This window comes from Oncorhynchus keta, chromosome 22 (assembly GCF_023373465.1).
Source record: "Oncorhynchus keta strain PuntledgeMale-10-30-2019 chromosome 22, Oket_V2, whole genome shotgun sequence".
NCBI lineage: Eukaryota > Metazoa > Chordata > Actinopteri > Salmoniformes > Salmonidae > Oncorhynchus > Oncorhynchus keta.
In genome coordinates, this window is record NC_068442.1 from 12,415,999 (window position 1) to 12,443,287 (window position 27,289).

The following is a 27,289-nucleotide window of genomic DNA, read 5'->3' on the forward strand; positions in this document are numbered from 1 at the left end:
GGCCGTATGGGAAAAGACCTGGAGGGAACATTTGGAGAGGAGGAATGTAATGTAATAGTACAACAGATGCTCCTCCCTATGAGAGATGCCCGGTCCAAGCTGATTGAATTTAAAGTGTTCAATGGGATTTATTGGACTCCTCTGAGGTAGAACAGAATAGGTTTGATAGAATCCAGTCTATGCTGGAGATGTGGCGTGGTGGGGTGCGGGTGGGGAGCCTGGGTGCTTTCCGGGTGCTCTGTGTATTCATGTCTGTCAAGTTATTGTTTAATGCCAAATATAATTCAATTGCATTGTTGTTATATCGTAAAAGGAAACAAATAAAAACGACTTATATTTAAAAATAATAATAATAATAAATAAATTAAAGATAAAGCAATCTGGATGGAATATGGGGGGGGGGGGAATAAAAATCTATCTTCAACATGGAAATGCTACCAAAAATAAATTACTGAAACTTGTTACAAATGACGGAGTCACCCATGATTCACCAAACTATATTTTGAAAGAGGAAGCAAAGTACTTTAAGCATATGTTTTTGTTCCAGTCTCCATCTCCACTAACTGAAGATAATTGTAAGAATTATTTTCCTATTAATAATGTCAAATTAACAGCTGTACAGAAAGACTAATTTGAAAGCCAAATTGCAGAGGAGGAACTTATTTATGCCATAAACCCATTAAGTCCAGGAAAACTCCAGGGCTGGATGGTATACCAGTGGAGGTATACCGAACCTTTTTTGATGTACTCAGAAGACCATTATTAGCATGTTTTAGCTAGAGGTCAACCGGTTAATCGGAATGGCCGATTAATTATGTCCAATTTCAAGTTTTCATAATAATCGGAAATTTGTATTTTTGGGCGCCGATTTGCCAATTTTTTTCAATTTAAATTTTAAAATCTTTATTTAACTAGGCAAGTCAGTTAAGAACACATTCTTATTTTCAATGACGGCCTAGGAACGTTGGGTTAACTGCCTCGTTCAGGGGCAGAAAGAGATTTTCACCTTGTCAGCTCGGGGGTCCAATCTTGCAACCTTACAGTTAACTAGTCCAACGCAATAACGACCTGCCTCTCTCTCTTACAACCAACCAAATTATGACAAGTGTACAATATTATGCATTGGATCACACACAAAAAAGACTTTGACATTACCGTGTCGTTTATCAATAAAAATGGTCTGACGGTGAATGTTGAAAGGAAAATACCTGGCTATTTGTGGGAAAAATCTCCCTGATTAACTCTTTAGTCATATCCCAGTTTACCTATTGTCACGACCTGGCTCGAAGTCCGTAACAAAAAGGGAGACAATGTGGAGGTAAGGAATAACAAAAATATATTTATTAACTGAAGTAACCTAAATACAATTAACAATGGTGTGTGTAGTCAGTAATCAGTAGTGTAAGTGAGTGGTTACGTGCATAAATGTGTGTTGAAAGGTGCCAACGCAAACAAACAAAATGGCCACAAAAATGCCATGACCAAAATCCAACAGTGAGTCTGCATGGAGAGAGTCTCCTCAATGAATGGGTAAAAGGTATATTTACTCCGGGACACACACGAACCCAGGTGTGTCACATTTGATCTACCCCCTAAAAAAATGAAATACAATAAAAATCGGACCCAGAGTCTCTCTCATCCTAGCAAAAGCCCAGGGTGTATATATTTATATCCCTATCCCCTGTCGTGTCCTGTAACCTGTTTCCACAAACACAAAGGAGTATGAGTACGTGCCTTATTGCCTGTGTGGCGCTACAGGAATACTGCTCACAGAGGGAGCCGGACTGACAGACTGCTGATATAATCACATCCTGTGCTGCCAGAGCCCTACATACTGTAGGTGTTGGTTGTGGCTGCAGAGCATCCACAGGTTTTTAGGAAACATGAATAAAACAGGGATGAATGTATGTGCCCAGAGATACGATTCCATTACGGGTGGCTCCATGCGGTCATGCCAGGGGGCCGTAAACCACATCCCCTTTCATCCGTCTCTCTTCCCACTACTTCACCAAAATAAAAGCCCCACGTATTACCTATCTATTCTCCTACCAGTCTAGGACTAGTAACTTAACCCCCTGTCACTAACTATAGTAGAGGAAGTGTTTATTTCGGTCGCTGATTTCCGATGTGTGTTTTATACACCATGGCAAGTGTAACTGATAATGACCGTTACTCATATCTTAAAGCTAAAAAAAACAGACTGCAGATTAAAACTTTGCATCTCACAGCAATTTTGCAGGTAACTTTCTGCAGTGTGCAGTCACTGTGTGTACACACAAAAAACACTATAGTGGTAAGAAATACAACCACTGTAGTATTTATTATCTTTAAAAAACTGTAGTGTTTTGCAGACATTTCTGTAGTATTTACTACAGTGGTTTTTGTGGATAACACTGTGGTATTTATGATAGTATTCTACAGTATACTACAAAACTCTATACTAAATTCTACATGTGATCGAGGGATACTACAGTGTGGGGCGGGTAGCAGGTAGCCTGGTGGGCAGGAGCTTTGGGCCAGTAACCGAAAGGTTGCAGGATTGAATCCCCAAGCTAACAAGGTACAAATCTGTTGTTCTGCCCCTGAGCAAGGCAGTTAACCCACTGTTCCCCGGGCGCCGATGACATGGATGTCGATTAAGGCAGCAGCCCCCCACACCTCTCTCAATCAGAGGGGTTAAATGCGGAAGACACATTTCAGTTGAATGCATTCAGTTGTACAACTGACTAGGTATCTCTCTTTCCCATAGTATAGTTCACTACAGAATTATATACAGTGCATTCAGAAAGTATTTAGACCCCTTAAATGTTCTACATTTTGTTACATTACAGCCTTATTCTAAAATTGATTATATATATTTTTTCCTCATAAATCTACAAACAGTACCCTATATTGGAATCTTTGCAAATTTTGAAAAACAATCTAAAATATCACATTTATTCAGACCCTTTATTTAGTTCTTTATTGAAGCACATTTGGCAGTGATTACAGCCTCGAGTCTTCTTGGGTATGGTGGTACAAGCTTGTCACACCTGTATTTGGGGAGTTTCTCCCATTCTTCTCTGCAAATCCTCTCAAGTTCTATCAGGTTGGATGAGGAGCGTCACTGCACAGCTATTTTCAGGTCTCTCCAGAGATGCTCAATCGGGTTCGTCCGGGCTCTGGCTGGGCCACTCAAGGACATTCAGAGACTTGTCCCGAAGCCACTCCTGCGTTGTCTTGGCTGTGTGCTTAGGGTCGTTGTCCTGTTGGAAGGTGAACCTTCCCCCCATTCTGAGGTCCTGAGCTCTCTGGAAGAAGGTTTTTATTACAGATCTCTCCATACTTTTCTCCGTTCATCTTTCCCTCAATCCTGACTAGTCTCCCAGCCCCTAATGCTAAAAAAACATCCCCACAGCATGATGATGCCACCACCATGCTTCTCCGTAGGGATGGTGTCAGGTTTCCTCCATATGTGAAGCTTGGGATTCTGGCCAAGGACTTCAATCTTGGTTTCATCAGACCAGAGAATCTTGTTTCTCATGGTCTGAGAGTTTTTAGGGGCATTTTGGCCAACTCCAAGCAGGCTGTCCTGTGCCTTTTACTGAGGTGTGGCTTCCGTCTGGCAACTTTACCATAAAGACCTGATTGATGGAGTACTGCAGAGATGTTTATCCTTCTGAAAGGTTCTCCCATCTCCACGGAGGAACTCTGGAGCTCTGTCAGAGTGACCATCGGGTTCTTGGTCACACGATTGCTCAGTTTGGCCGGAAAGCCAGCTCAAGGAAGAGTCTCAGTGGTTCCAAACTTTTTCCATTTAAGAATGATGGAGGCCACTGTGTTCTTGGGGACCCTCAATGCTGCAGAATTGTTTTGGTACCCTTCCCCAGATATTTGCCTCGATACAATCCTGTCTCACAACTCTATGGAGAATTCCTTCAACATCATGGCTTGGTTTTTGCTCTGACATGCACTGTCAACTGTGGGACCTTGTGAAGACGGGTGTGTGTCTTTCCAAATCATGTCCAATCAATTGAATTTACCACAGGTGGACTCCAATCAAGTTGTAGAAACACCTCAAGGATGATCAATGGAAACAGGATGCACCTGAGCTCAATTTTTAGTCTCATAGCAAAGGGTCTGAATATTTATGTAAATTAGGTATTTATGTTTGGGGTATTGTGTGTAGATTGATGAGGGGGAAAATAATTCATAATTTAATAAAATAACGTATTTTAGAATAAGGCTGTAACATAACAAACTGTGGAAACTAAGTACTATAGTATTATATAGTAAACTGTAGTATGTTTTATGCGGTTAGACTTACTGTATGTAGGTTTTCTTGGTTGATTACTTCAATTGTCCTTGGTCCCCAGTTTCTCCAAGACAATGGATTCAACACATTTTACAGAGAGGAGGCAAAGGGTAGGAAACCCATGACTATCAACATTTATCACAGACAGTAGCTCCCAGGGATATATTTGTATAATCCAGCAGCTCAGCAGTTTGTGCATTGTTTACCGGAAAATGCAATTTAATTCAAAGGCTTGGCTTATTCCTCTTTGTTTTGCCCTGTTCCCTTGTTCCTACACTAAAGGGCTTTTTAATATAATTTGTGCGTACATGTGTGTTTCTTGAGAACCTTTGAATTATCCACAGTAAGCTAAATAAAAATCACAAATCTTCAGAATCTAAGGTTTGAATGTATCTCATGTTGAGGATGACTTGATGGCTTCAAGAGGTGTTGTATGTAAGCCGTTCACAGGCTTACAATGAACTTGAATTACCGTACAGACAATAAAACGATGACAGGGACCTGACTTCAACACTCGGCTGATTTCCCACTGAACTGAACAAGATACATATTGCTGACGTTCCATTCTTTCATATACCATTATGGGCCTTTGAAATATTACGTTAAGTCTTCCACCGTCCAGAAGACTTAGCTGTTCTGCTCCTTTGATCAACATAATCATGATACCCTGTCACTACCCATATGTATTTTGTTGCCGTTTCGGATGCATGTAAGTTACTGTACAACTTCAGGAATTACATGCAGTTCTATGGTATTTAACTTGGTAAACAATATTATGTGTTAAAAGATGGTCCTTTAACTGTTGCCTTTTTGTTGTAGCCTATGTTGTATTTCAGTGATGGGGAGTAGTGACCTACAGTATATGTAGTTCAACTAGTAATTTAACTACATTTGGCAGTAGCTTGGTGGTAGTTGAACTAAAATCCAATCTAGGTAGTGTTTTCAGTAGTTAATTACTTTTTTTGTCATGTAGCGTTGTAGCTAACTTCTGGAACTACTTTTCTACTTTTCTTGTGGAAAAAGAAAATAAACTTTGGATGAAGTAAGCAATCATTTCCTTTCTATTTTGGCATCAGACCTGCATAATTTTCACTTGAAACATAATTTTTGTACACTGAGTGTACAAAACGTTAAGGACACCTTCGTAATATTGAGTTGCAGTGGATTCAACAATTGTCATGAAGTAATTAGTAGCTTGGTTAACTATCTTTTCAGAGTAGCTTCCCCAACACTGTTGTATAGGCTGTTTTCCTTGGCTAAATGCTAATGAACTAGCCTGTGTTTGTCTGTTTGTGCGGCCCTGCCTGTCCTGTCTTCTCTTAGCTGTTGCAGCTCTGTCTGACGGATGTGCCTGCAGGTCTACTGTTTAGACTGGGGGACTTGGCTTTTCTTGGTGTGTGTGGTCTGTCCTCTCTGTCATCTCTACTGCTTATTCACACTCCGGTTGACAAGAGAGCACAGACATGTGTCTCCCTTCTCCTGTCTCCTGCAGTCATTGGCTCGGAACTAAGAATATATGGCAGAGTCAGGCGTAGTTTTCCATTGTATTACAATAAACAGACCTTAGTATGTTTGTTAAAATGTGTGTGAAATTCACTAACCCAAACACTGCCTTTTTAAACAACCACAAACAAACCTCTCTCAGATTATGCTCGGTAGCAACTAGAGCAATATGCAGAAATCACTCCGCCATTACCTGGTTGCTAAAATTCTAATACATTAGTTTGCCTAATTTCAGTTTATGTGGCAAAACAAACAATATATAGTGTATAGAATTATTGTACCATCTAAACCACTGGGAAATACATGTTCAATATTGTATTTTCAGCTGTTTGAAGCTGGTGTACAAAACCAAAAGTAAAAGATGCAAAATCTAAACTTAAGAACGGGAAGTATAGAAATAGCACCTATAGAATATATCTACCACTTCTTAGACTTGCTTTCAATGAGAATGACAGATCTGTAATTTGGCAAAAAAGTTACACATTGCAGCTTTAACAACACAACCATAAATTGACACTGATTTCCTGGGACCTGGCTGACTGGCACACACTCTAGTTGTTGTGTCTGCTGAGGAGGAGAGCATGATGTCAGAAATCCCTAATTAGTTCCACCATCCAGACACCTTTATCAACTTTATTGTTGTAAGTCACCGGTAGGGACTCAAAATGTCCGCTATCGTCTTTTTGCCCAATTACCTGGACGCCAGACTTAGTCATATAAGGCCAAGACAGAATCGTAAATATCCGATTGTATTGACGTCTGTCTGTCAATTCGATTTGGCCAAGTAGAAAAGCGCTTGTTAGCATACTGTCAAGGACGGACAGGATGGTCAGTCTTAGACCACATGTCTATTTATAACCTTTAGCCAGCCGGAATGATAAGCAGGGAGGTGCCAGACACGCTGGAGACTGACTGGTGTCCGACAAATTAGGATGACCCCCAACCCTTTGTTCAGTTTGGACCCTGTGACATTTGAGTTCCTAGAAGTGTCCATTTATGCAGTTTTTTCACCTGACAAGTACTACATGTTGTCCTTTTTGTACACAGCAACAGCCTTGGCCCCAGTATGTATAGAGTGTATAGAGTAACCAAGAGGAATGAGAGCTGAGATAGTGTGGACAAACATGCACTTTGTAGTCCTAAAAAAGAGAAATCTGTCATTTAGCAGATGCTCTTCAGTCAACCTTATAGTTTTTTACCCCCTTTTTCTCCCAATTTCAATTACGATCTTGTCTCATTGCTGCAACTCCACAACGGGCTCGGGAGAGGCGAAGGTGGAGTCATGCGTCCCCCGAAAAATGACACGCCGTACCGTGCTCCTTAACACACGTCCGCTTAACCCAGAAGCCAGCTGCGCTAATTTGTCGGAGGAAACACCACTCAACTGACGACCGAAGTCAGCTTGCAGGCACCCAGCCCGACAAAAGGAGTTGAGCTAAGAAAAGCCCGCCCGGGCCAAACCCTCCCCTAATCCAGATGACGCTGGGCCAATTGTGCGCCGCCCTATGGGACCCGTGGTCACTCCGCCTGACTCTGCCATATATTCTTAGTTCCGAGCCAATGACTGCAGGAGACAGGAGAAGGGAGACATATGGCTGTGCTCTCTTGTCAACCGGAGTGTGAATAAGCAGTAGAGATGACAGAGCGGACAGACCACACACACCAAGAAAAGCCAAGTCCCCCAGTCTAAACAGTAGACCTGCAGGCACATCCGTCAGACAGAGCTGCAACAGCTAAGAGAAGACAGGACAGGCAGGGCCGCACAAACAGACAAACACAGGCTAGTTCATTAGCATTAAAAAAAATATAAGACAAAACACATATCATGACAAGAGAGACAACACAACACTACATAAAGAGAGACCTAAGACGACAACATAGCATGGCAGCAACACATAACAACAGCATGGTAGCAACATGGCAGCAGCACAACATGGATCGCAGCACATAACAGGGTACACACATCGTTGGGCACAGACAACAGCACAAAGGGCAAGAAGGTAGAGACAACAATACATCACGCGAAGCAGCCACAACTGTCAGGAAGAGTGTCCATGATTGAGTCTTTGAATTAAGAGATTGAGATAAAACTGTACAGTTTGAGTGTTTGTTGCAGCTCGTTCCAGTCGCTAGCTGCAGAAAACTGAAGAGATGAGCGACCCAGGGATGTGTGTGCTTTGGGGACCTTTAACAGAATGTGACTGGTAGAATGGGTGTTGCATGTGGAGGATGAGGGCTGCAGTAGATATCTCAGATAAGGGGGAGTGAGGCCTAAGAGGGTTTTCATAAATAAGCATGTCATGTCTTTAGTATCATTAAAGGTGAAGAGTTATTTTATCAAATTAATTCTCTGTCATTATTATTGCGTTATTAAACTAATCGTGTACATTTAATTAACTGGGAAGCCGAGAGACCACGGAAAATCTTCAGATTACAAAGTTATAATTTTTCGAATATAACTCTTGAGATATTATTATCTGATCAATTAGTCTTCTATTAATGAATGATTCTTTACCTTATATTAGTCTAATTTCAAACGTCGTAGAATTCTTGGTTAGCTTAAACCATGAGTCGTCCATACACCAATTGGCTTAATAATGTATTTACTAACTAACTAAATAATCACAGAAATGCATAACAAGCAACAGTAGAAATTGGTTACAAACAATGATAGGGATGATCCCCTAGTGGGCTAAACCGGGGTGTGGACTGATAAAGGAGTGGGAAAGCCAAATGGATTCATAATTATATACATCGAAAAGCAAATCCTTCACACATGAACGGCCGCTCATTCGAGAATAATTGCAAGCATATATTTATGCCCGTATGTCATTGTTGTCCTCTCTGTTGGAATCCGGTCTGTCTGCTGGAGATTTCATCAGAGTCTCTCTGGTTGCGTTTCCCCAAAGATCTAGAATAACTATTTTGTGGTTAGAATGGATACTTCAGAGAACCATTCAGAAATGTTCTCATAGAATAGTTGTTTAGGCGTTTGTCGGTACTCGCATCCTAGGTTTACATAATTTCTAGCTGCAGTCTAGTAATTAGTATCTAAGATTTGCTCTTATTCTGTAGGGGTCGATCGTCTCAGAGTTGAACCACTTCCAGCCGTGTAACCAATGACCCATGTGGTATGGTTAGGAATTCAACAACCATTGCAACCTTAGCTTACACCGGGGTTTGCGTGGTCTGATGTGAATTTCCTCAGGAGGGTTTTTTATTTGTAGCAATAGAAAAGGGAGGTACCGTGACGCCTGATCATGTCGGTGCTCACGGGGGCATGGCCACTGACTAGTAAAACCTTACAGGGAATACAATTCTCTCAAATAAAAGATTAACATCACATTACATAATTTCACAAATAGTTTCATCTTTACTCATTCATTTTACACAAAAATTAGATGCAAACCCCATAATTGAGAAATGTACACATTCAGATATATAGGTATGTGTGTTTCCTGTCCTTCATGAGGTCACCAAATGAAACACACTCAACATAACTGTCCCTTAAGTGTCCACGGACCATTCCCACACTCTCAAAAGTGGACATTTTGTTTAATTCTCCAATTTTGAGTATTTCGGAGTTCGGCCAAGTGAAATCTTTTGATCACTCTGTGGTCTCTCTCTCTGCATGACCAAGGGGAGAGAGTCTCCGCCAGGAATTTATGGCCTGAGATAACAGAACCTGGGTGTAGGTGAGAGAGAGGGGGAAGCCACGATCTACACCCAGAAAGGGCCACGTCATGACAAGCATGAACCAGTGTGTCTTGCGACGGGTATACAGAAATGACCCGTTTACAGAAGAGTATAGAATGCAGTGATGTGTCCTATAAGGAGCATTGGTGGCAAATCTGATGGCCGAATCGTAAAGAACATCTAGCCACTTGAGAGCACCCTCCATAATCTAGCATGGGCAGGATGGTCATCTGAATCATGGTTAGTTTGGCAGCTGGGGTGATAGAGGAGCGATTGGGGTGAAAGAGGAGCGATTACAAAGCCTGCAGCTTTGAAATGTGCTGAGGGAAGGACAGTGTACCGTCTAGCCATACTCCCAAGTACTTGTATGAGGTGACTACCTAAAGCTCTAAACCCTCATAGGTAGTAATCACACCTGTGGGGAGAGGGGCATTGTTCTTACCAACCACATGATCTTTGTTTTGGAGGTGTTCAGAACAAGGTTAAGGGCAGAGAGCTTGTTGGACACTAAGAAAGCTTTGTTGTAGAGTGTTTAACACAAAATCCGGGGAGGGGTCAGTTGAGTATAAGACTGTATTATCTGCATATAAATGGATGAGAGAGCTTCCTACTGCCTCAGCTATGTTGTTTATGTAAATTGAGAAGAGCGTGGGGCCTAGGATCGAGCCTTGGGGTACTCCCTTGGTGACAGGCAGTGGCTGAGACAGCAGATGTTCTGACTCTTTGAAAGAGGTAGTTTGCAAACCAGGCCAAAGACCCCTCAGAGACACCAATACTCCTTAATCGGCCCACAAGAATGGAATGGTCTACTGTATCAAAAGCTATGGCCAAGTCAATAAAAATAGCAGCACAACATTGCTTAGAATCAAGGGCAATGGTGACATCATTGAGGACCTTTATGGTTGCAGTGACACATCCATAACCTGAGCAGAAACTAGATTGCATACCAGAGAGAATATTATAGACATCAAGAAAGCCAGTCAGTTGATAAAGTTTTTCCAACACTTTTGATAAACAGGGCAAAATAGAAATATGCCTATAACAGTTAGGATCAGCTTGATCTCCCCCTTTAAATAAAGGACTAACAGTGGCTGCCTTCCAAGCAATGGGAACTTCCCCAGAGAGGAGAGACAAGTTAACCATCTGGGTCAGAGATGGGCTTGGTGATGATGGTGGCAGCAACCTTAAATAAGAAATGGTCTAAAGCATCTGACCCAGATGGTTTAAGGAGCTCCTTTAGCACCTCGGACTCAGTGACCGCCTGCAGGGAGAAACTTTGTAGTGGAGCAGGGGGAAAAGAGGGAGGAGCATCAGGGCTAGGCGCATAAGAAGGGGTGGGAGATGAGGAAATGTTGAACGGGCAAGGAGGCATGGCTGAGTCCAATAGGAATCCTGACTTAATGAAGTGGGGATTAAAGAGCTCAGCCTTGTGCTTGTTGTCAGTAACAACCACATCATCAACATTAAGGGACATGGGCAACTGTGAGGAGGAGGGTTTATTCCCCAGGTCTTTAAACGTTTTCCAGAACTTCTTGGGGTTAGACCCACAGAGAGAGAACTGCTCCTTAAAGTAACTTACTTTAGCCTTCCGGATAGCCTGGGTGCACTTATTTGTCATTTGCCTGAACGAGAGCCAGTCAGCCTGAGTATGCGTGTGCCGGGCCTTTCGCCGAATGCAATTCTTGAGGTGGAGTAACTCTGCAAGAGTCCGGTCAAACCAGGGGCTGAACTTGTTTTTAATTCTCATTTTCTTTATGGGGGCCAGAACATAGACAAGTCCTAATCCATTCACACACTCAGTCCATCATGAGACATTCACAGTTCAACATATGCAGTGGGACGACTGTATAAAATACATTTAAAAAATACTGAGCTAAATGTTATGCTCCAAAAAGATTGAAAATTATATTCTTAATACTAATACAACTGCTCAGAGAAAGAGACTTATATTATTTGAACACATAATCATTTATTTTTCTCAAAAATAAAAAAATGTTTAATGAGATTGAAGAACACCTTGGGAGGGATCTTAGACCATTCCTCCATTTAAAATATTATCAGATCCTTGATACCCTTCGTCTGCACTTATGGACTGCCCTCATCAATTCAAACCACAGGTTTTCAATGGGGTTCAAGTCCGGGGACCGAGATAGCCATTGCAAAATGTTGATTTTGTGGTCAATTATTATACATTTTGGGGGATTTTGATGTATGCTTGGGGTTATTGTTTAAGTTTCAGCATCCTGGCAGGGGCAACCAGGTTTTTGGCTAAAATGTCCTGGTACTGGGTAATGTTCATGATACATTTGACCTTAACAAGGGCCCCAGGACAAGTGGAAGCAAAATAACCCCATAACATCAAAGATCCACCACCATATTTTACAGTATATAATATATGCCATTTAGCAGACGCTTTTATCCAAAGCGACTTACAGTCATGTGTGCATACATTCTACGTATGGGTGGTCCCGGGGATCGAACCCACTACCCTGGCGTTACAAGCGCCATGCTCTACCAACTGAGCTACAGAAGGACCACATATGTATGGGTTGATGATCACACACATCTAATTTGTACATGTGCAGTTGCCAGGGATGCTTGCCGAATGATTAAATGTCTGTCCTCTATCTTATTAGATACCGTTCCACATTAAGAAACTCTTAAGAGTCCAGAGTCTTAATCCTGCAGATTTATATTTTCTTTATCATTTCACCCAATAGGTTTAAGAAGAAACCTAAGACGACTTTGCTCTATTGGTCTAATTATTGGAGTGCTTCTTAAATAGAACTAGCCCACCACCCACCACCGTGTTTCTGTTCTGCTGGCGATGGTGCCGTGCTGGCTAGACTACATAAGCTTTACTCCAATAGAGCTCCGCACAGATATGCCAGAATCAATGTTGTTTGTTTCATATTTACTCTGCCTGACACAGCCACAGGGCACTGTTACTTAGATTTTATGTTATACTCTTTCATACCATGATAGAAAAGCAGTAGTGTTTTGGCTGGAGGAGCCCTGAAAATGAGTATTCTAGGATGGATCTTCCTCATGAACTCCAAGCTCGCTTTCCAGTTTTCCTTTTAAACACGTATCGAAGGAGCTGCCAGGTTTATTCAGCATCAGAGAAAGTTCAAATGAAGAAACCCTGTGCAACCTTGCTCTGCTGCAACCTTGCTCTTGTCTAATAAAGGACTTCAGAGCCCCATGCCTTTTGGTTCTCTTCTGTTGAGTCGATGGCGATGAATGCAGCTGGGATCTGTTCACGTGGGAGTAAGAGGACGAACGTGCCCTTGTGTCGGGTGGAGGCATCAGCAGCACACTCACATGCTAGCTAAGGGCCCCCATAGCTCTCTGATAAATGCATGTCCTCCTATGAGGCAGCGGCTACTGACGCACAACGTATTGAATTAATAGTTAAGGGCCTGACGGGCTGTGATCAGACAACACACAGGAGCTGAGCCAACGCTTCTTCAGCTATCTGTGTGGGACCACTTTCATCGTTCTCATCCCACACCAGGCTTACGTGAACAGTGACGCTGACATTAAGGATTATTATTCAAGTTGAATGTGGCATGTAGAATAGTCTGTCACAGACACAGCTGCCCGTGGAGAGAGGAGCACTGCACTCTGAAACAGGAAACTGATTTTAGGTAAACAATTTGATTAAGGCCACCAGAGGAAAGTGGGAAAGCTGGTATCGCAGGTGCAGCTAAATGCTTATATTTCTAGCTCCAACATACCTAAGAATACACAGCAATACACATAAACCCCCCAAATAACAATTATGTAATTAAGAAACATCAGAACGGGCAATGTAAAAGTCGGGAATATATATATATATCAAGGGTTTTCCTTTATTTTTAATATTTTCTACATGGTAGAATAATGGTGAAGACATCAAAACTATGAAATAACACGTTGTAAATGTTTTATTTTATATTCTTCAAAGTAACCACCCTTTGCCATGATGACAGTTTTTGGCATTCTTGGCATTCTGCAAAGAAACCATTACTACAGGACACCAATAAGAAGAAGAGACTTGCTTGGGCCAAGAAACACAAGCAATGGACATTAGACCGGTGAAAAGCTGTCCTTTGGCAGATGAGTCCAAATTTGAGATTTTTGGTTCCAACCACTGTGTCTTTGTGAGATGCAGAGTAGGTGAACGGAGGATCTCCGCATGTGTGGTTCCCACTGTGAAGCATGGATGAGGAGGTGTGATGGTGTGGGGGTGCTTTGCTGGTGACACTGTCTGTGATTTATTTAGAATTCAAGGCACACTTAACCAGCATGGCTCCCACATCATTCAGCAGCGTTATGCCATCCCATCTGGTTTGTGCTTAGTGGGACGATCATTTGTTTTTCAACAGGACAATGACCCAAAACAGACCTCCAGACAGTGTAAGGGCTATCTGACCAAGAAGGAGAGTGATGGAGTGCTGCATCAGATGACCTGACCTCCACAATCACCTGACCTCAACCCATTTGATATGGTTTGGGATGAGTTGGACTGCGGAGTGAAGAAAAAGCAGCCAACAAGTGCTCAGCATATGTCCAGGGAAGGTACCACGTTCATCTGGCCAAACAATGGTACGCAAGTATGTCCTCTGGTCTGATGAAACAAAAACTGTTTGTCCATTATGTAATGTTTGGAGGAAAAATAGGGAGGCTTGCAAGCCGAAGACCACCATCCCATCCGTGAAACACGGGGGTGGCAGCGTCATGTTGTGGGGCTGCTTTGCTGCAGGAGGGACTCGTGCACTTCACAAAATAGATGGCATCATGAGGGAGGAAAATTACGTGAATATATTGAAGCAACATCTCAAGACATCAGTAAGGAAGTTAAAGCTTGGTCGCAAATGGGTCTTCCAAATGGACAATGACCCCAAGCATACTTCCAAAGTTGTGGCAAAATGGCTTAACTAACTAAGGACAACAAAGTCAAGGTATTGGAGTGACCATCACAAAGCCCTGACCTCAATCCCATAGAAAATGTGTGGGCAGAACTGAAAAAGTGTGTGCCTGAAAAGGATGCCTACAAACCTGACTTAAAGTTAAACCAGCTCTGTCAGGAGGAATGAGTCAAAATTCACCAAACGTATTGTGGGAAGCTTGTGGAAGGCTACCTGAAACGTTTGACCCAAGTTAAACAATTTAAAGGCAATGCAGTGTATGTAAACTTCTGACCCACTGGGAATGTGATGAAAGAAATAAAAGCTGAAATAAATAATTCTCTCTACTATTAATCTGTTATTTAACATTCTTTAAAATTAAAAATCAAATGTATTTATATAGCCCTTCTTACATCAGCTGATATCTCAAAGTGCTGTACAGAAACCCAGCCTAAAACCCCAAACAGCAAGCAATGCATGTTTAGAAGCACGGTGGCTAGGAAAAACTCTCTAGAATGGCCTAAATCTAGGAAGAAACCTAGAGAGGAACCAGGGGTGGCCAGTCCTCTTCTGGCTGTGCCGGGTGGAGATTATAACAGAACATGGCTAAGATGTTCAAATGTTCATAAATGACCAGCATGTCAAATAATAATAATAATAATCACAGTAATAATGTGGTGATCCTAACTGACCTAAGACAGGGATTTTTTTACTTGGATTAAATGACAGGAATTGTGAAAAACGGAGTTAAATGTATTTGACTAAGGCGTATGTAAACTTCCGACTTCGACTGTATATTTCCGTATACTTTTTCTGTATACTTCCAACTTCGACTGGGGCGGCAGGGTAGCCTAGTGGTTAGAGCATTGGACTAGTAACCGAAAGGTTGCAAGTTCAAATCCCCAAGCTGACAAGGTACAAAATCTGTCGTTCTGCCCCTGAACAGGCAGTTAACACACTGTTCCTAGGCCGTCATTGAAAATAAGAATTTGTTCTTAACTGACTTGCCTAGTAAAATAAAGGTAAAATTAAAAATAAAATAAAAATAGTAAAAAAAAAATATTTGCTTTGTCATTATGGGGTATTGTGTGTAGATTGATGAAGAAAATAATCAATTTAATCAATTATACAATAAGGCTGCAACCTTACAAATTGTGGAAAAAGTCAAGGGGTCTGAATACTTTCTGAAGACACTATATGAATATGAAAGATGTGTACATCAGTTGTTATATAGGATGAGCCACTAGAATACAGTATCAGATGACCTGGCCTCCACAATCACGCGACCTCAACCCAATTGAGATTGTTTGGGATGAGTTGGACCGCGGAGTGAAGGAAAAGCAGCCAACAAGTGCTCAGCATATGTGGGAACTCCTTCAAGACTGTTGGGAAAGAATTCCTCATGAAGCTGGTTGAGAGAATGACAAGAGTGTGCAAAGCTGTCATCAAGGCAAAGGGTGTCTACTTTGAAGAATCAAATGTAAAATGTATTTTGATTTGTTTAACACTTTTTTGGTTACTACATGATTCCATATGTGTTATTTCATAGGTTTGATGTCATCACTATTATTCTACAATGTAGAAAATATTAAAAATAAAGAAAAACCCATGAATGAGTGGGTGTGTCCGAACTGATACTGTGCATATAAAGCGGGTAGGTAAAACAGTATGTGAACATTATTAAAGTGATCAGTGTTCAATGACTGTGTACATAGGGCAGCAGTCTCTAAGGTGCAGAGTAGAGTACTGGGTGTTAGCTGGTTAGTAACACAGACTAAGATTCAGGGCAGGATACTGGGTGGGTGCCGGCTAGTGTTGACTATTTTACAGTCTGATGGCCTAGAGATACAAGCTGTTTTTCAGTCTCTCGGTTCCAGCTTTAATGCACCTGTACCGTGTCTGCCTTCTAGATGGTAGTGTGGTTAACAGACTGTGGCTCGGGTGGCTGATTGTGCCTCTGGTGATGCGTTGGGCTGGGTTGCGTACCAAGCAGTGATAAAGCCCGACAGGTTGCTCTCAATGGTGCGTCTCTGGAAGTTTGTGAGGGCTTGTCTACCCCGTCGTATAAACACCAGAGACATGGATTAGTGTAGCTCTGTGTATATAAGGTAGTACTGGGTTTACCTTAAGACCATTCAGCTGAAACTCTGCCTCATCTGTCTCAGAGTTGCAGCCATCACAAGCACTCAACCTCGCCTTGCCGAAAGAGAGGGGGGGGGTCATTACCACAGCGCAGAGGTGTAGAGTTAAGACTAGGCTGTTTTCACAAACCCCACCTTGTGAAAGGGCTAGGTAAGTGGGTGTTACGGTGCTGGTATTGCTATTGTTTGTGCAGTAGTTCTCTGAGGGGAGAGAAGATGTATGCAAGTAAAGGAAGCACGAGCGCTGTATCGAAAGGTATCAGATCTTTCATCCCCATCTCGTCACATCAGCATATGTACACTATAAAGGAAACGTCATCTCTCTCAGTGGGGGGGTTTGATATCTTATCAGGCTAAATGCATTTTCTCTTTGTTCACAGATCATTCACATTGAGTCATCTGGGGAGTGAATTTCAAACCAAATGAGATAAATATAAGGATGGAGCGCCGTGGAGCTGTAATATGTGTGTGAAACAACTGAGACAGTCTGTGTTTGACCCTTGTCTTCCATATGATAGCTCCGAGTATCTTTAAGCTCCTCTCCCATTGCCATGCTTGAAATGGTGCCATAATTCCAAAGGCAGAACCCCTGCCAATTTATCGGTGCTCCTTACATGGCAGTGAGCAAGCAGTTATTGAGCAACTGACAACTTTGTGACAAGGCTGCAGAGATACAGTACTCTGCAAGTCTGCATGCAGTAATCATCCTTATTATGAGAGCGTTTTGATGTCATTATAGCCAGCTCTTCACAAATATAGGTGTAAACATAAGCGAATAATAAATAGAAGCGAAAATAAAACAGGGCGTGAATATAGCAAGTGTCGTAATGAAATCGAAGGATTGAAGGTTGCATCGGAGAGCACTGGCCAACTCCACTATCTTCATGTGATATGTTTCACACTGACAGGAAAAGCCCCTCCCCCCATGCAGATATTAATATGAACCTAGCCCCTCCGCTCACCCTCCTCCGACACGTTTCTCTGGCCTCATGATATTTGAATTAATGAATGGCCTCCTGGACCCCCTGACGCACAGGCAGCACAGATGAAATTGCTGAACTTGTATAGGCAAAGCAGTGCTACGATCAGCTTATTACATGGTCGGAGAGGAGGGGAGGATCCCGGGCTGCCTGCAGCCGCCTAATTGGTTGCTCCCTCAGCAGTGGGGAGGGGCCGAGGCGAGGCAAAGAGAGGAGAGGGAATGAGGGCAGTGTTCTAATTTAGGGGGGATAGGATTGGGAATGCCCGTTAGATGTGGCTTGCCGATAATAGCACACATCAGCCACAGCGCTGCAAATGAGAGCACAGGCAGAGAGCAGGGGACTGAGTGCAGAATGATACCATAGAGCACAGAGCGAGAGAAGGAGTGGGAGAGAGTGTATTATCAGCACGTTGGAGAGCGCAAAGCACAGAGGACTGAGAGAGTGCAGGAAAGGAGGAGAAGAAGCGGAGAGAGGGAAAAAAAGATAGAGGATTGTGTTTTTGTAGGGGGGTAAAAGTTCCCACTGCTCCAGGCAGAAAGCAGACCTGAGGTCAGCAGCAGGGAGAAGTGAACCAGGTGGAAGAAGTGGAGCAGCTGACAGCAGGAGAGAAAGAGTCACAGGGGGTCTTGCTCTCACGGCAAACATCACAGCAGTGTGGAGAGCACAGGAGATCCAGGGGACACTATTGAAACTTACCGACTCAAGGACGCAGTCTGCCGTCACTTGTCAGGGTAATAATGGTTCTCACTGGACTAGGGCTTCTCTGCATGGCTAACTCAAGAGCATGAGAGCAGACGCTGGGCATTGGGCGGAAGACACATAGAGCTGGGAATAGCGCCTGTGTCGTTCCTTCCTCTCACTTACCTGTGTTGGGGAGGTAGAAAGATTCTGATATAGAAACATTCCGATTGTCTGGCCTTGAAGAGAATCAGTACAGAGCAGAGAGGGAGAGAGGAGCCGGTTAGAGTGGGAGAGTTCTGTCCTCTCATCTCTGAGACATGGTAGAGTGTGTAACAGTAGCGAGCCCCTCAGCAGCAGCAGCAACAGCCCCAGAGCATGGAGAAGTCCAGCAGTGAGGAGTCAGCCATTCACCGCAGCCCGTCCGTGGATAGCCGCGACTCTGACTTTGCCCGCGCCTCTACATCTGGCCGCCCGTTCGGTGGTCGCGGCTTCACCGCCGGCGCGTTCTACGGCTCCACGGGGCCACGTGGCGCCTCCGCCGCACAGGGGCAGGCTGGGACAGCGGCCGATGCCAGCGTCAACATCGGAGGAGACAAGAGCAGCAATAACAAGTACACGGCGCCCAAAGGCAGCAAATACGTGGTCTTTTACCTGGATCTATCCTTTGTGTTCCTTTTAGAATTCAAGAAGTGCAACATGGCACGGGGCTGTCTCTGCTGTTTGAAGTACACGATGTTCCTCTTCAACCTCATCTTCTGGGTAAGTAAACATGATTTATCTCTCTTCTTCTTCTCTTTCTCATGTCTCCATCGTGTTTGTTCTGTTTTGGGGACGGCTAATTATAGGATGCATTAGGATGAATTTGGGCCAACAAGCAGGAATGACACTGACACATGGTGCTGGAAATTACTCAGTGGATACAAATGTAAACGGGGTAGTCATTAGGTTTGCAGTAATATGAGTAAGGCAAGATGGTGAAATGTCATATTGCATAATACTTGTAAACTGATTTACGGATCATTTCAAGACTTCTGTTCAGGCGTATGTGAGATAAAGATTGGTGTTCAAGCTTATGAGGATCAATATGAAAACCCGTTTCTTCTCAAGGTGATACTGTAGGTCTTTGTGCAACCATGTGTGTTTCATAACTATGTCTGCCTCATCCTGGCATGAGGGGGCTCATTTGCATGTTACTATCGCTGGTTGTTATTAAGGCGTTGGAGTGGGGGTTGTCACTCCAACACCTCAAAGTCCACATTGGCTATATTGTAAAAATGGATGAAAACAAACATTTGCTGTTTGGTTTTAATTTGAGGATTAGGGTTAGGCATACGGTTAGCAGTGTGGTTAAGTTTAGAGTTAGGTTTAACATCAGATTTTAAAAAGAGTTTGAGGAGTGGTTGCTCCTCCATGTCTCCATGTGGGTGCTCTGCTGGGGTGCTGGGGCTGGCACTCATTCAGATGGCTTTACAACATGCCTCCATGTGGGTGCTCTGCTGGGGCTGGCACTCATTCAGATGGCTTTACAACATGGCTCCATGTGGCTGGGGTGCTGGCACTCATTCAGATGGCTTTACAACATGGCTCCATGTGGCTGGGGTGCTGGCACTCATTCAGATGGCTTTACAACATGGCTCCATGTGGCTGGGGTGCTGGCACTCATTCAGATGGCTTTACAACATGCCTCCATGTGGGTGCTCTGCTGGGGTGCTGGCACTCATTCAGATGGCTTTACAACATGTCTCCATGTGGCTGGGGTGCTGGCACTCATTCAGATGGCTTTACAACATGGCTCCATGTGGGTGCTCTGCTGGGGTGCTGGCACTCATTCAGATGGCTTTACAACATGTCTCCATGTGGCTGGGGTGCTGGCACTCATTCAGATGGCTTTACAACATGGCTCCATGTGGCTGGGGTGCTGGCACTCATTCAGATGGCTTTACAACATGGCTCCATGTGGCTGGGGTGCTGGCACTCATTCAGATGGCTTTACAACATGGCTCCATGTGGCTGGGGTGCTGGCACTCATTCAGATGGCTTTACAACATGGCTCCTGATGGATGCTGATTTACTGCAAACGTTATGAGGATTTAGAGTGTTAAGCTGTCTAGTTAAAGGACAGGGGGCATTGCTTACATGTTTTAGATGGAACCATGACATATCTGGGGAATGGTTCTGAAAGATTTAGAATGATTGAGGATGTTTTAATTCATTTTGGAGAGCCACTGGAGAGTTGGATGGGAATAATCTGATTTGTTGGTTTTATTTTACACATTGGGATTTTTTGGGGTAACAAAGATTTTTTTAAATTATTTAAAAAATACTAGCACTTTAACACATCATCATCAAATCCCCCAGATTGCAGTGGGCCTTATGTTGGCATCTGTCATTTTGTTTGTGAAAGTAGGCATCCCCAGAAATATTTAACCAGTGGATTACCGGGGGTTTAGTTGATGGACCGGAGCCTTTTGTGTGGAGCCAGTCATGCGTGAAGCGTAATAACATCACAACACCACAGGGTATACCTCTCCAATCACGTCACCACTAGCCTACTACGTGCACCCTGCAATCTGGGGCACATTTAAGGCTCAGGCACCAGGCTGCTGCCCATTATTACTGAACCATGACGAGACCAATAGCCCACAGCACAGATTCCAATGTAGCTTTCGGGCAGAACACCCACACAGTGCAAGAGGGATATGTGTGTGCCTGATTGGCAAGGCCTGCTCAGATCAGGCAAGGTGTGTGTGCAGTACGTGATGCATGTGGAGGAATCAGAGGCCGGGCTACTGGATGGCGGCTGAGGTCATTGTGTCAGTGCTGCTTTGCCAGCCGTGACAGCTACGGGAGGATTTAGCTGAGGCGCTTGCTCTCCCCGAGGGCTTTGTGTGGCTCAACCTGTACTTAACCCCTTGTGTTGGCAGTAAAACCCCATGTTAATAACCTGATGCTCTAGCTCCACACTGGGAGGAGTGGGGAAAGAGACTTTGCCTTTGGCACTGAGCTGGATGCCCTAGACCTGCCTTATTGTCACTGACTCTCCTAGGGTTGGGGGGAGTAAGGAGGGCTATGGGCACCCTATGGTGTGAGGAAATTGTGACCTTCCTCTGTGTGTGTGTTGATCAGTGGGGAAGCCTCGAGCGGCCGGGGTGCTTTCACTAGCGCAGTGGCTCCCGCTGGGCAGTAATTGAGCTCCTCACACTGCTAATGTTCACTTAATGATCACGCCCCTTGCTAGTAGATTGATAGTCGTTGTGGCGCCTTGACTCCCTTTAATGACAGTTTAATAACTGTCCCAGGGCAGTCACTGTTTCCCTGGGTGGCCATGTATCCACCTCTCTGTGAAGGCAGGATCTGTCTGTCTGTCTGTCTGTCTGTCTGTCTGTCTGTCTGTCTGTCTGTCTGTCTGTCTGTCTGTCTGTCTGTCTGTCTGTCTGTCTGTCTGCCTGCCTGTCTGTCTGTCTGTCTGTCTGTCTGTCTGTCTGTCTGTCTGTCTGTCTGTCTGTCTGCCTCTGTCTGTCTGTCTGTCTGTCTGTCTGTCTGTCTGTCTGCTGTCTGTCTGCCTGCCTGCCCTGTCTGTCTGTCTGTCTGTCTGTCTGTCTGTCTGTCTGTCTGTCTGTCTGCCTGCCTGCCTGCCTGTCTGTCTGTCTGTCTGTCTGTCTGTCTGTCTGTCTGTCTGCTGCAGCCCCACCGGGTCCGGGTGTCCATAGGCAGCACTGAGGCTGGCTGAAGCCTGTGGCTGGACCCAGTTTAGGGAGAGACACAAGGGCTTGGGGACTGGGGGACAGGGTGAAAAGCAGCCCTGTATCCTGACACCCCTGGGACATTGCTGCTCTCCCTGTGGCACTCCATGAATCGCAAGTTTACGCTGCCTGCCCAGGGCCTCAGCTTTGACACCCCAGATCGGAGCGGAGTTGCATGGTGGCTGCCAGGCCTATGGCGTAACCCGACGCCAGGTGCAGACAGCGGGCCTCCCTCGAAACCCACAACCCCCAGCCCTCCACTCCCTCCACGGGGCTTACAGCGGTAACTTGAAGCACAAGGTAAATAGCGCAGGCACTCCAGGCATGTCCCATGCACTCATCTCCAGGCCTCTCCAGCAGTTGTTCCTGACCATCTGGCTTCTCTTTCTTATGGAGATGAGTGTTAGTCTGAGCTGCAGCATGGTTGGGGGGTCTGGGTGAGATCAGAGTATCTGGTGGTGTAGTAGTCAGGACTGAGAGCAAGTCTCCTTTGGATGACGGAGGACACCACCAATAAAGCCAGTGGTCAATCACACCGAATCACAGTGGCTATGCCCAAAAATACAGTGATGACTGGACGACATGTTGGTAGACACACTATGAGTCGGGGAGCAAGATTGGGTTGGCTGTGATTTCCTATGTGTGTCAGCTTGCAGACTGGCCGTGGTGTATTTGCAGGCCCCTGCTCTGTGTCCTCTCTCTGTGATGTCTGATAGAATCTCTGGTCTGCTCTGCCCAGCCCTCCCTCCTTCACTCCCTCCACTATTAATCGGTTCCTTCCCTTCCTGAAACATCCTCCCTGTTTCCTTCCCTTCCCAACACTGACACATAGTGCACCTTTGTTAGAGAGTGCTGCCTCCATCCCACCACTGTGTCATTATCATACCATAAGCAAAGCCTCATTTGATATTCATATTTGGAGAATAACTGGCCGCTCAGCATCCTTAACATATAACGGGCCAAAGAAGTGGTGCAAATCCTTTGTTAGGGGAGTAGAAGATCCAACTGTGTTTAGCATTCATGAATTCCTATGCTTGCTTAGGGGATTGCTGGAGGATTTATATACCATTTGGTCGAAGGAAACAAAAGATTAGTTTCCCCATCGATTTAATCACCTGAGTTGACATTTTTGTTTTAAATGTAGCTAGCACGCCGCCAGAAGAAAAGAGCTTGAAACCTAATGACAGTTTCAAGGTGTTTGTGTGTGTTTTCCTCATTGAATGGTGGCTTTATAAAGCATTGCCTTGGCAATCATTTCACTCATGCTGTCCCATTCCTTCATGCCACAAGGTTTCGAGCCAAGGTGCCGAAGCAATTTGCCTGCTGTTTTCCCCCTCACAGAGTGCTGAAAAGTTCACTAAACCCCTCGGCCCCAAGGGACTTCACATTGTAACAAACTTTCAGATGTACTCTCTCACCAGAAGTCTATCACAAGTTAACTTAATCCCTTACTAGGTGATGTGGAGGTTAGACTGAAATTGAGGCGCAGTGAATTGTTTGACCTCATGAAACCAGCTTTCAATAATTCATGATGGATTCAATAATTCTTACATGGATGTCCAATACTGACATGCATACTGATAAAAAAGAAGATTGAACCTTTATTTAACTAGGCAAGTCAGTTAAGAACAAATTCTTATTTACAATGACGGCCTAGGAACAGTGGGTTAACTGCCTTGTTCAGGGGCAGAATGACAGATTTTTACCTTGTCAGCTTAGGGATTCAATCTAGCAACCTTTCGGTTACTGGCCCAACGCTCTAACCACCTGCCGCCCTGATTCAGGAGTGGCTTAAAAAACACAATATATTATTGTGAAGCTATATCAATCAGTATTTTAGGGCAATATAATGTAGACAATTAATATCCGGAACAGTACAAGAGGACATGATCCTGCCATGTCAATTTTTACTCTCAAATAAGGACATGGCATATCTGATTCTCCTGCATTGGACAATGTATTTCATTTATTTACATTTACTTAGAAGAAGTATTGACGTAGTTGATATGCATTTGATCATGTTAAGTGTTGTAATCAGCACAGGGCCTTTTGGGGGCCCTAAGAGAGATTTGGTAAGGGCCCTTTGGCACGTGCCCTTCATGCCCGGTCAGTCATTTTTGCCATGATTAATACAAGTTTAGACAGCTGGCTAGACTAATTTACCAATCAAACAAATGTTTTATGAGTGACTGTCATTGGCTGACATACAAAACTGCTGATGCACAACCATATTTCGAACTGTAAGTTGAGACCCCAACTGAGTACAAAAATGTAACAATAATACTAAATTGGGGCGGGGGCCCCCTAGTGGCCAGGGGCCCTACGCGACAGCTTATGTCGCCTATACCTGGGGCCGGCCCTGAATTAGCATCCCCACAGGAGAAGGTACAGCCTTGGCTCAATATTCCTACTCTAACCTGCACTCCAATATCTCCATATACTGTAACCCCGCTCCCTGCCTGTGTCCAGTAGCTAAATGTCTGGGGAGATCATTTTAATTTACACATCTCCACCCGGCCTGCTCCTTCAATTGCCACCCTACCTCATTGTAGAGCTCTGCAGAGCTCATTTGCTTGTGTAACAGATCAAATGGCATATAGACCCATATAATGTGGTGGCTTGTGGTGGGTGTAGTTAGCCAGAGATTTAAGTCTCCCCACCCCCCATGCTGGCTGATTGGAAATTGAGACAGCCTGTTTAGAGTAGAGACTCACTGTGTCAGTTATGACTCATAACATACTAGGTGCCACCGTTCAATAAAAACCTGTTCGGGTTCCCAGGGCAAGACCAAAATAGCATCCCCATGCCCTGTGAAAGAGGGGGTTTTAATGATCATGCTGACATGTTTATTTTTGTTTCTCGTAGTAAACATTGTAGCGTAGCGCATGAATCTAAACAGGCATTATCCTAGGGCAGGAGGACATTTTATTTGGTTTTAACAAGGTTTGATGGGAGGCTGGGGTGCAATTGTGTCAATATTGTGTTGTTGACTAGAGTGTGCCAGGTGAACGGAGAGACATAGAGAGACCAGATGAAATAACAACTGCTATGAGAGAGGTAGCTAAGCTAGCTCTGTAAAACCTTGGACACCTGCCATTGTGTGACAGTTGCTTGGCATCCCCCAGACCAAAGCTCTCTTATTCCTCCCACATTCCACACCACTGTCCCTCCCAATTAGGAGAACCATCCACATGGGAAGCTCTCTGGCCAGGGCCAAGCCCTGTATTCACAAAGTGTTTTAAATCATGATTATTTAAAAGACACTTTGTGAACACAAGACCAGGGCTTGGCTATAATCCTTACTGTAGCGTTTACAGTGCAGTATTACTCCACATACCCTCTGACTCTGTCATATCTATAGGTCCCCTTAGTGCCTAGATGACAAAACACGTACAGTACAATACACCTACTCATTCCAGGGATTTTCTTTATTTTTAGTAGTTTTTACATTGTTGAATAATAGTAAATACATAAAATAAACTATGAATTAACACACATGGAATCATGTAGTAACCAAAAATGTGTGGAACAAATCAAAATATATTTCATATTTGAGATTCTTTAAAGTAGCCACCCTTTTCCTTGATGACAGCTTTGCACACTCTTGGCATTCTCTCAACCAGCTACCTTCATGGGGTAGTCACCTGGAGTGCATTTCAATTAACAGGTGTGCCTTGTTAAAAGTTAGTTTGTGGAATTTCCTTACTTCTTAATGCGTTTGAGCCAATCAGTTGTGTTGTGACAAAGTAGTGGTGGTATACAGAAGATAGCCGTATTTTATGAAAGATCATGTCCATATTCTGGCAAGAACAGCTCAAATAAGCAAGGAGAAATGACAGTCCGTTACATTAAGGCATGAAGGTCAGTCAATCCTGAAAATGTTAAGAACTTTCAAAGTTTTGTCAAGTGCAGTAGCAAAAACCATCAAGCGCAATGATGAAACTGGCTCTCATGAGGACCGCCATAGGAAAAGAAGACCCAGAGTTACCTCTGCTGCAGAGGATAAGTTCATTAGAGTTAACTGCGCCTCAGATTGCAGCCCAAATAAATGCTTCACAGAGTTCAAGTAACAGACACATCTCAACATCAACTGTTCAGAGGAGACTGCATGAATCAAGGCTCCTGAGTGGCGCAGTAGTCTAAGGCATGGTATCTCAGTGCAAGAGATGTCACTACAGTCCTTGGTTTGAATCCAAGCTGTATCACATCCGGCTGTAATTGGGAGTCCCATAGGGCGGAGCACAATTGACAAAGCATCATCTGGGGTAGGCTGCCATTGTTTTGCTAGTAAAATAAAGGTTACATATTCATGGTCGAATTGCTGCAAAGAAATCACTACTAAAGGACACCAATAAAAGTAAGAGACCTGCTTGGGCCAAGAAACATGAGCAATGGACATTAGTCTGGTGGAAATCTGTCCTTTGGTCTGATGAGTCCAAACTTGAGATTTTTGGTTCCAACCTCTGTGTCTTTGTGAGATGCAGAGTAGGTGAACGGATGATCTCCACATCTCCACTGTGAAGCATGGAGGAGGTGGTGAGATGGTGTGGAGGTGCTTTGATGGTGACAATGTCTGTGATTGATTTAGAATTCAAGGCACACTGAACCAACATGGCTACCACAGCATTCTGCTGCATCAGATGAGCTGGCTTCACAATCACCCGACCTCAACCCAATTGAGATGATTTGGGATGAGTTGGACCGCAGAGTGAAGGAAAAGCAGCCAACAAGTGCTCAGCATATGTGGGAACTCCTTCGAGACTGTTGGAAAAGCATTCCAGGTGAAGCTGGTTGAGAGAATGCCAAGAGTGTGCAAAAGCTGTCATGGGTGGCTACTTTGAAGAATCTTAAATCTTAAATATATTTTGATTTATTTAACACTATTTTTGGTTATTGCATCATTTCATTTTTGTTATTTCATAGTTTTGATATCTTCACTGTTATTTTACAATGTAGAAAATAGTCATAATAAAGAAAAACCCTTGAATGAGTAGGTGTGTCCAAACTTTTAACTGGTGCTGTATGTGTGGACTGGAGTGCTTGTCATCACGAGTCTAATTAGTGATCAGCTCATCAAGGCTGACAGATGACACCTCAGGCCTTCAGGGCTCTTTTTTCGAGAGAGAGAGAGAGAGAGAGAGAGAGAGAGAGAGAGAGAGATGACCATCATTAGTTCTGCATAGATAACCAGGACCTCTTATTAAACATGTCATGTCAAACCATGTGTCTCTGGTGATGAGGGATGTTTTCCCAAGCAATAGTGTCACTGAGTCACAGAAGGTTTCTGCCTTTAATGATCAGTGGGAGGTGTCTTTTGTGCTGGCAATATCACTTTTTCACTTCTGAGAACTATCCG

General features: G+C 43.9%; 1 protein-coding gene across 3 annotated transcripts in view; it reads left to right on the plus strand.

Moving 5' to 3' along the window:
* tspan9a (tetraspanin 9a) overlaps positions 1–27,289 on the plus strand; it is a 286,905-nt gene that overhangs the window by 162,003 nt on the left and 97,613 nt on the right. For 2 of the 3 annotated variants that reach the window (XM_035798258.2, XM_035798259.2), the window contains exon 3: positions 18,870–18,949. In XM_035798258.2, the coding sequence (XP_035654151.1) occupies positions 18,887–18,949 (63 nt within the window). In that variant the 5' untranslated portion in view covers positions 18,870–18,886. Of the gene's footprint in view, positions 1–17,756; positions 18,950–27,289 lie in introns of those variants that run through there. The other variant, XM_035798256.2, reaches the window with a different exon arrangement.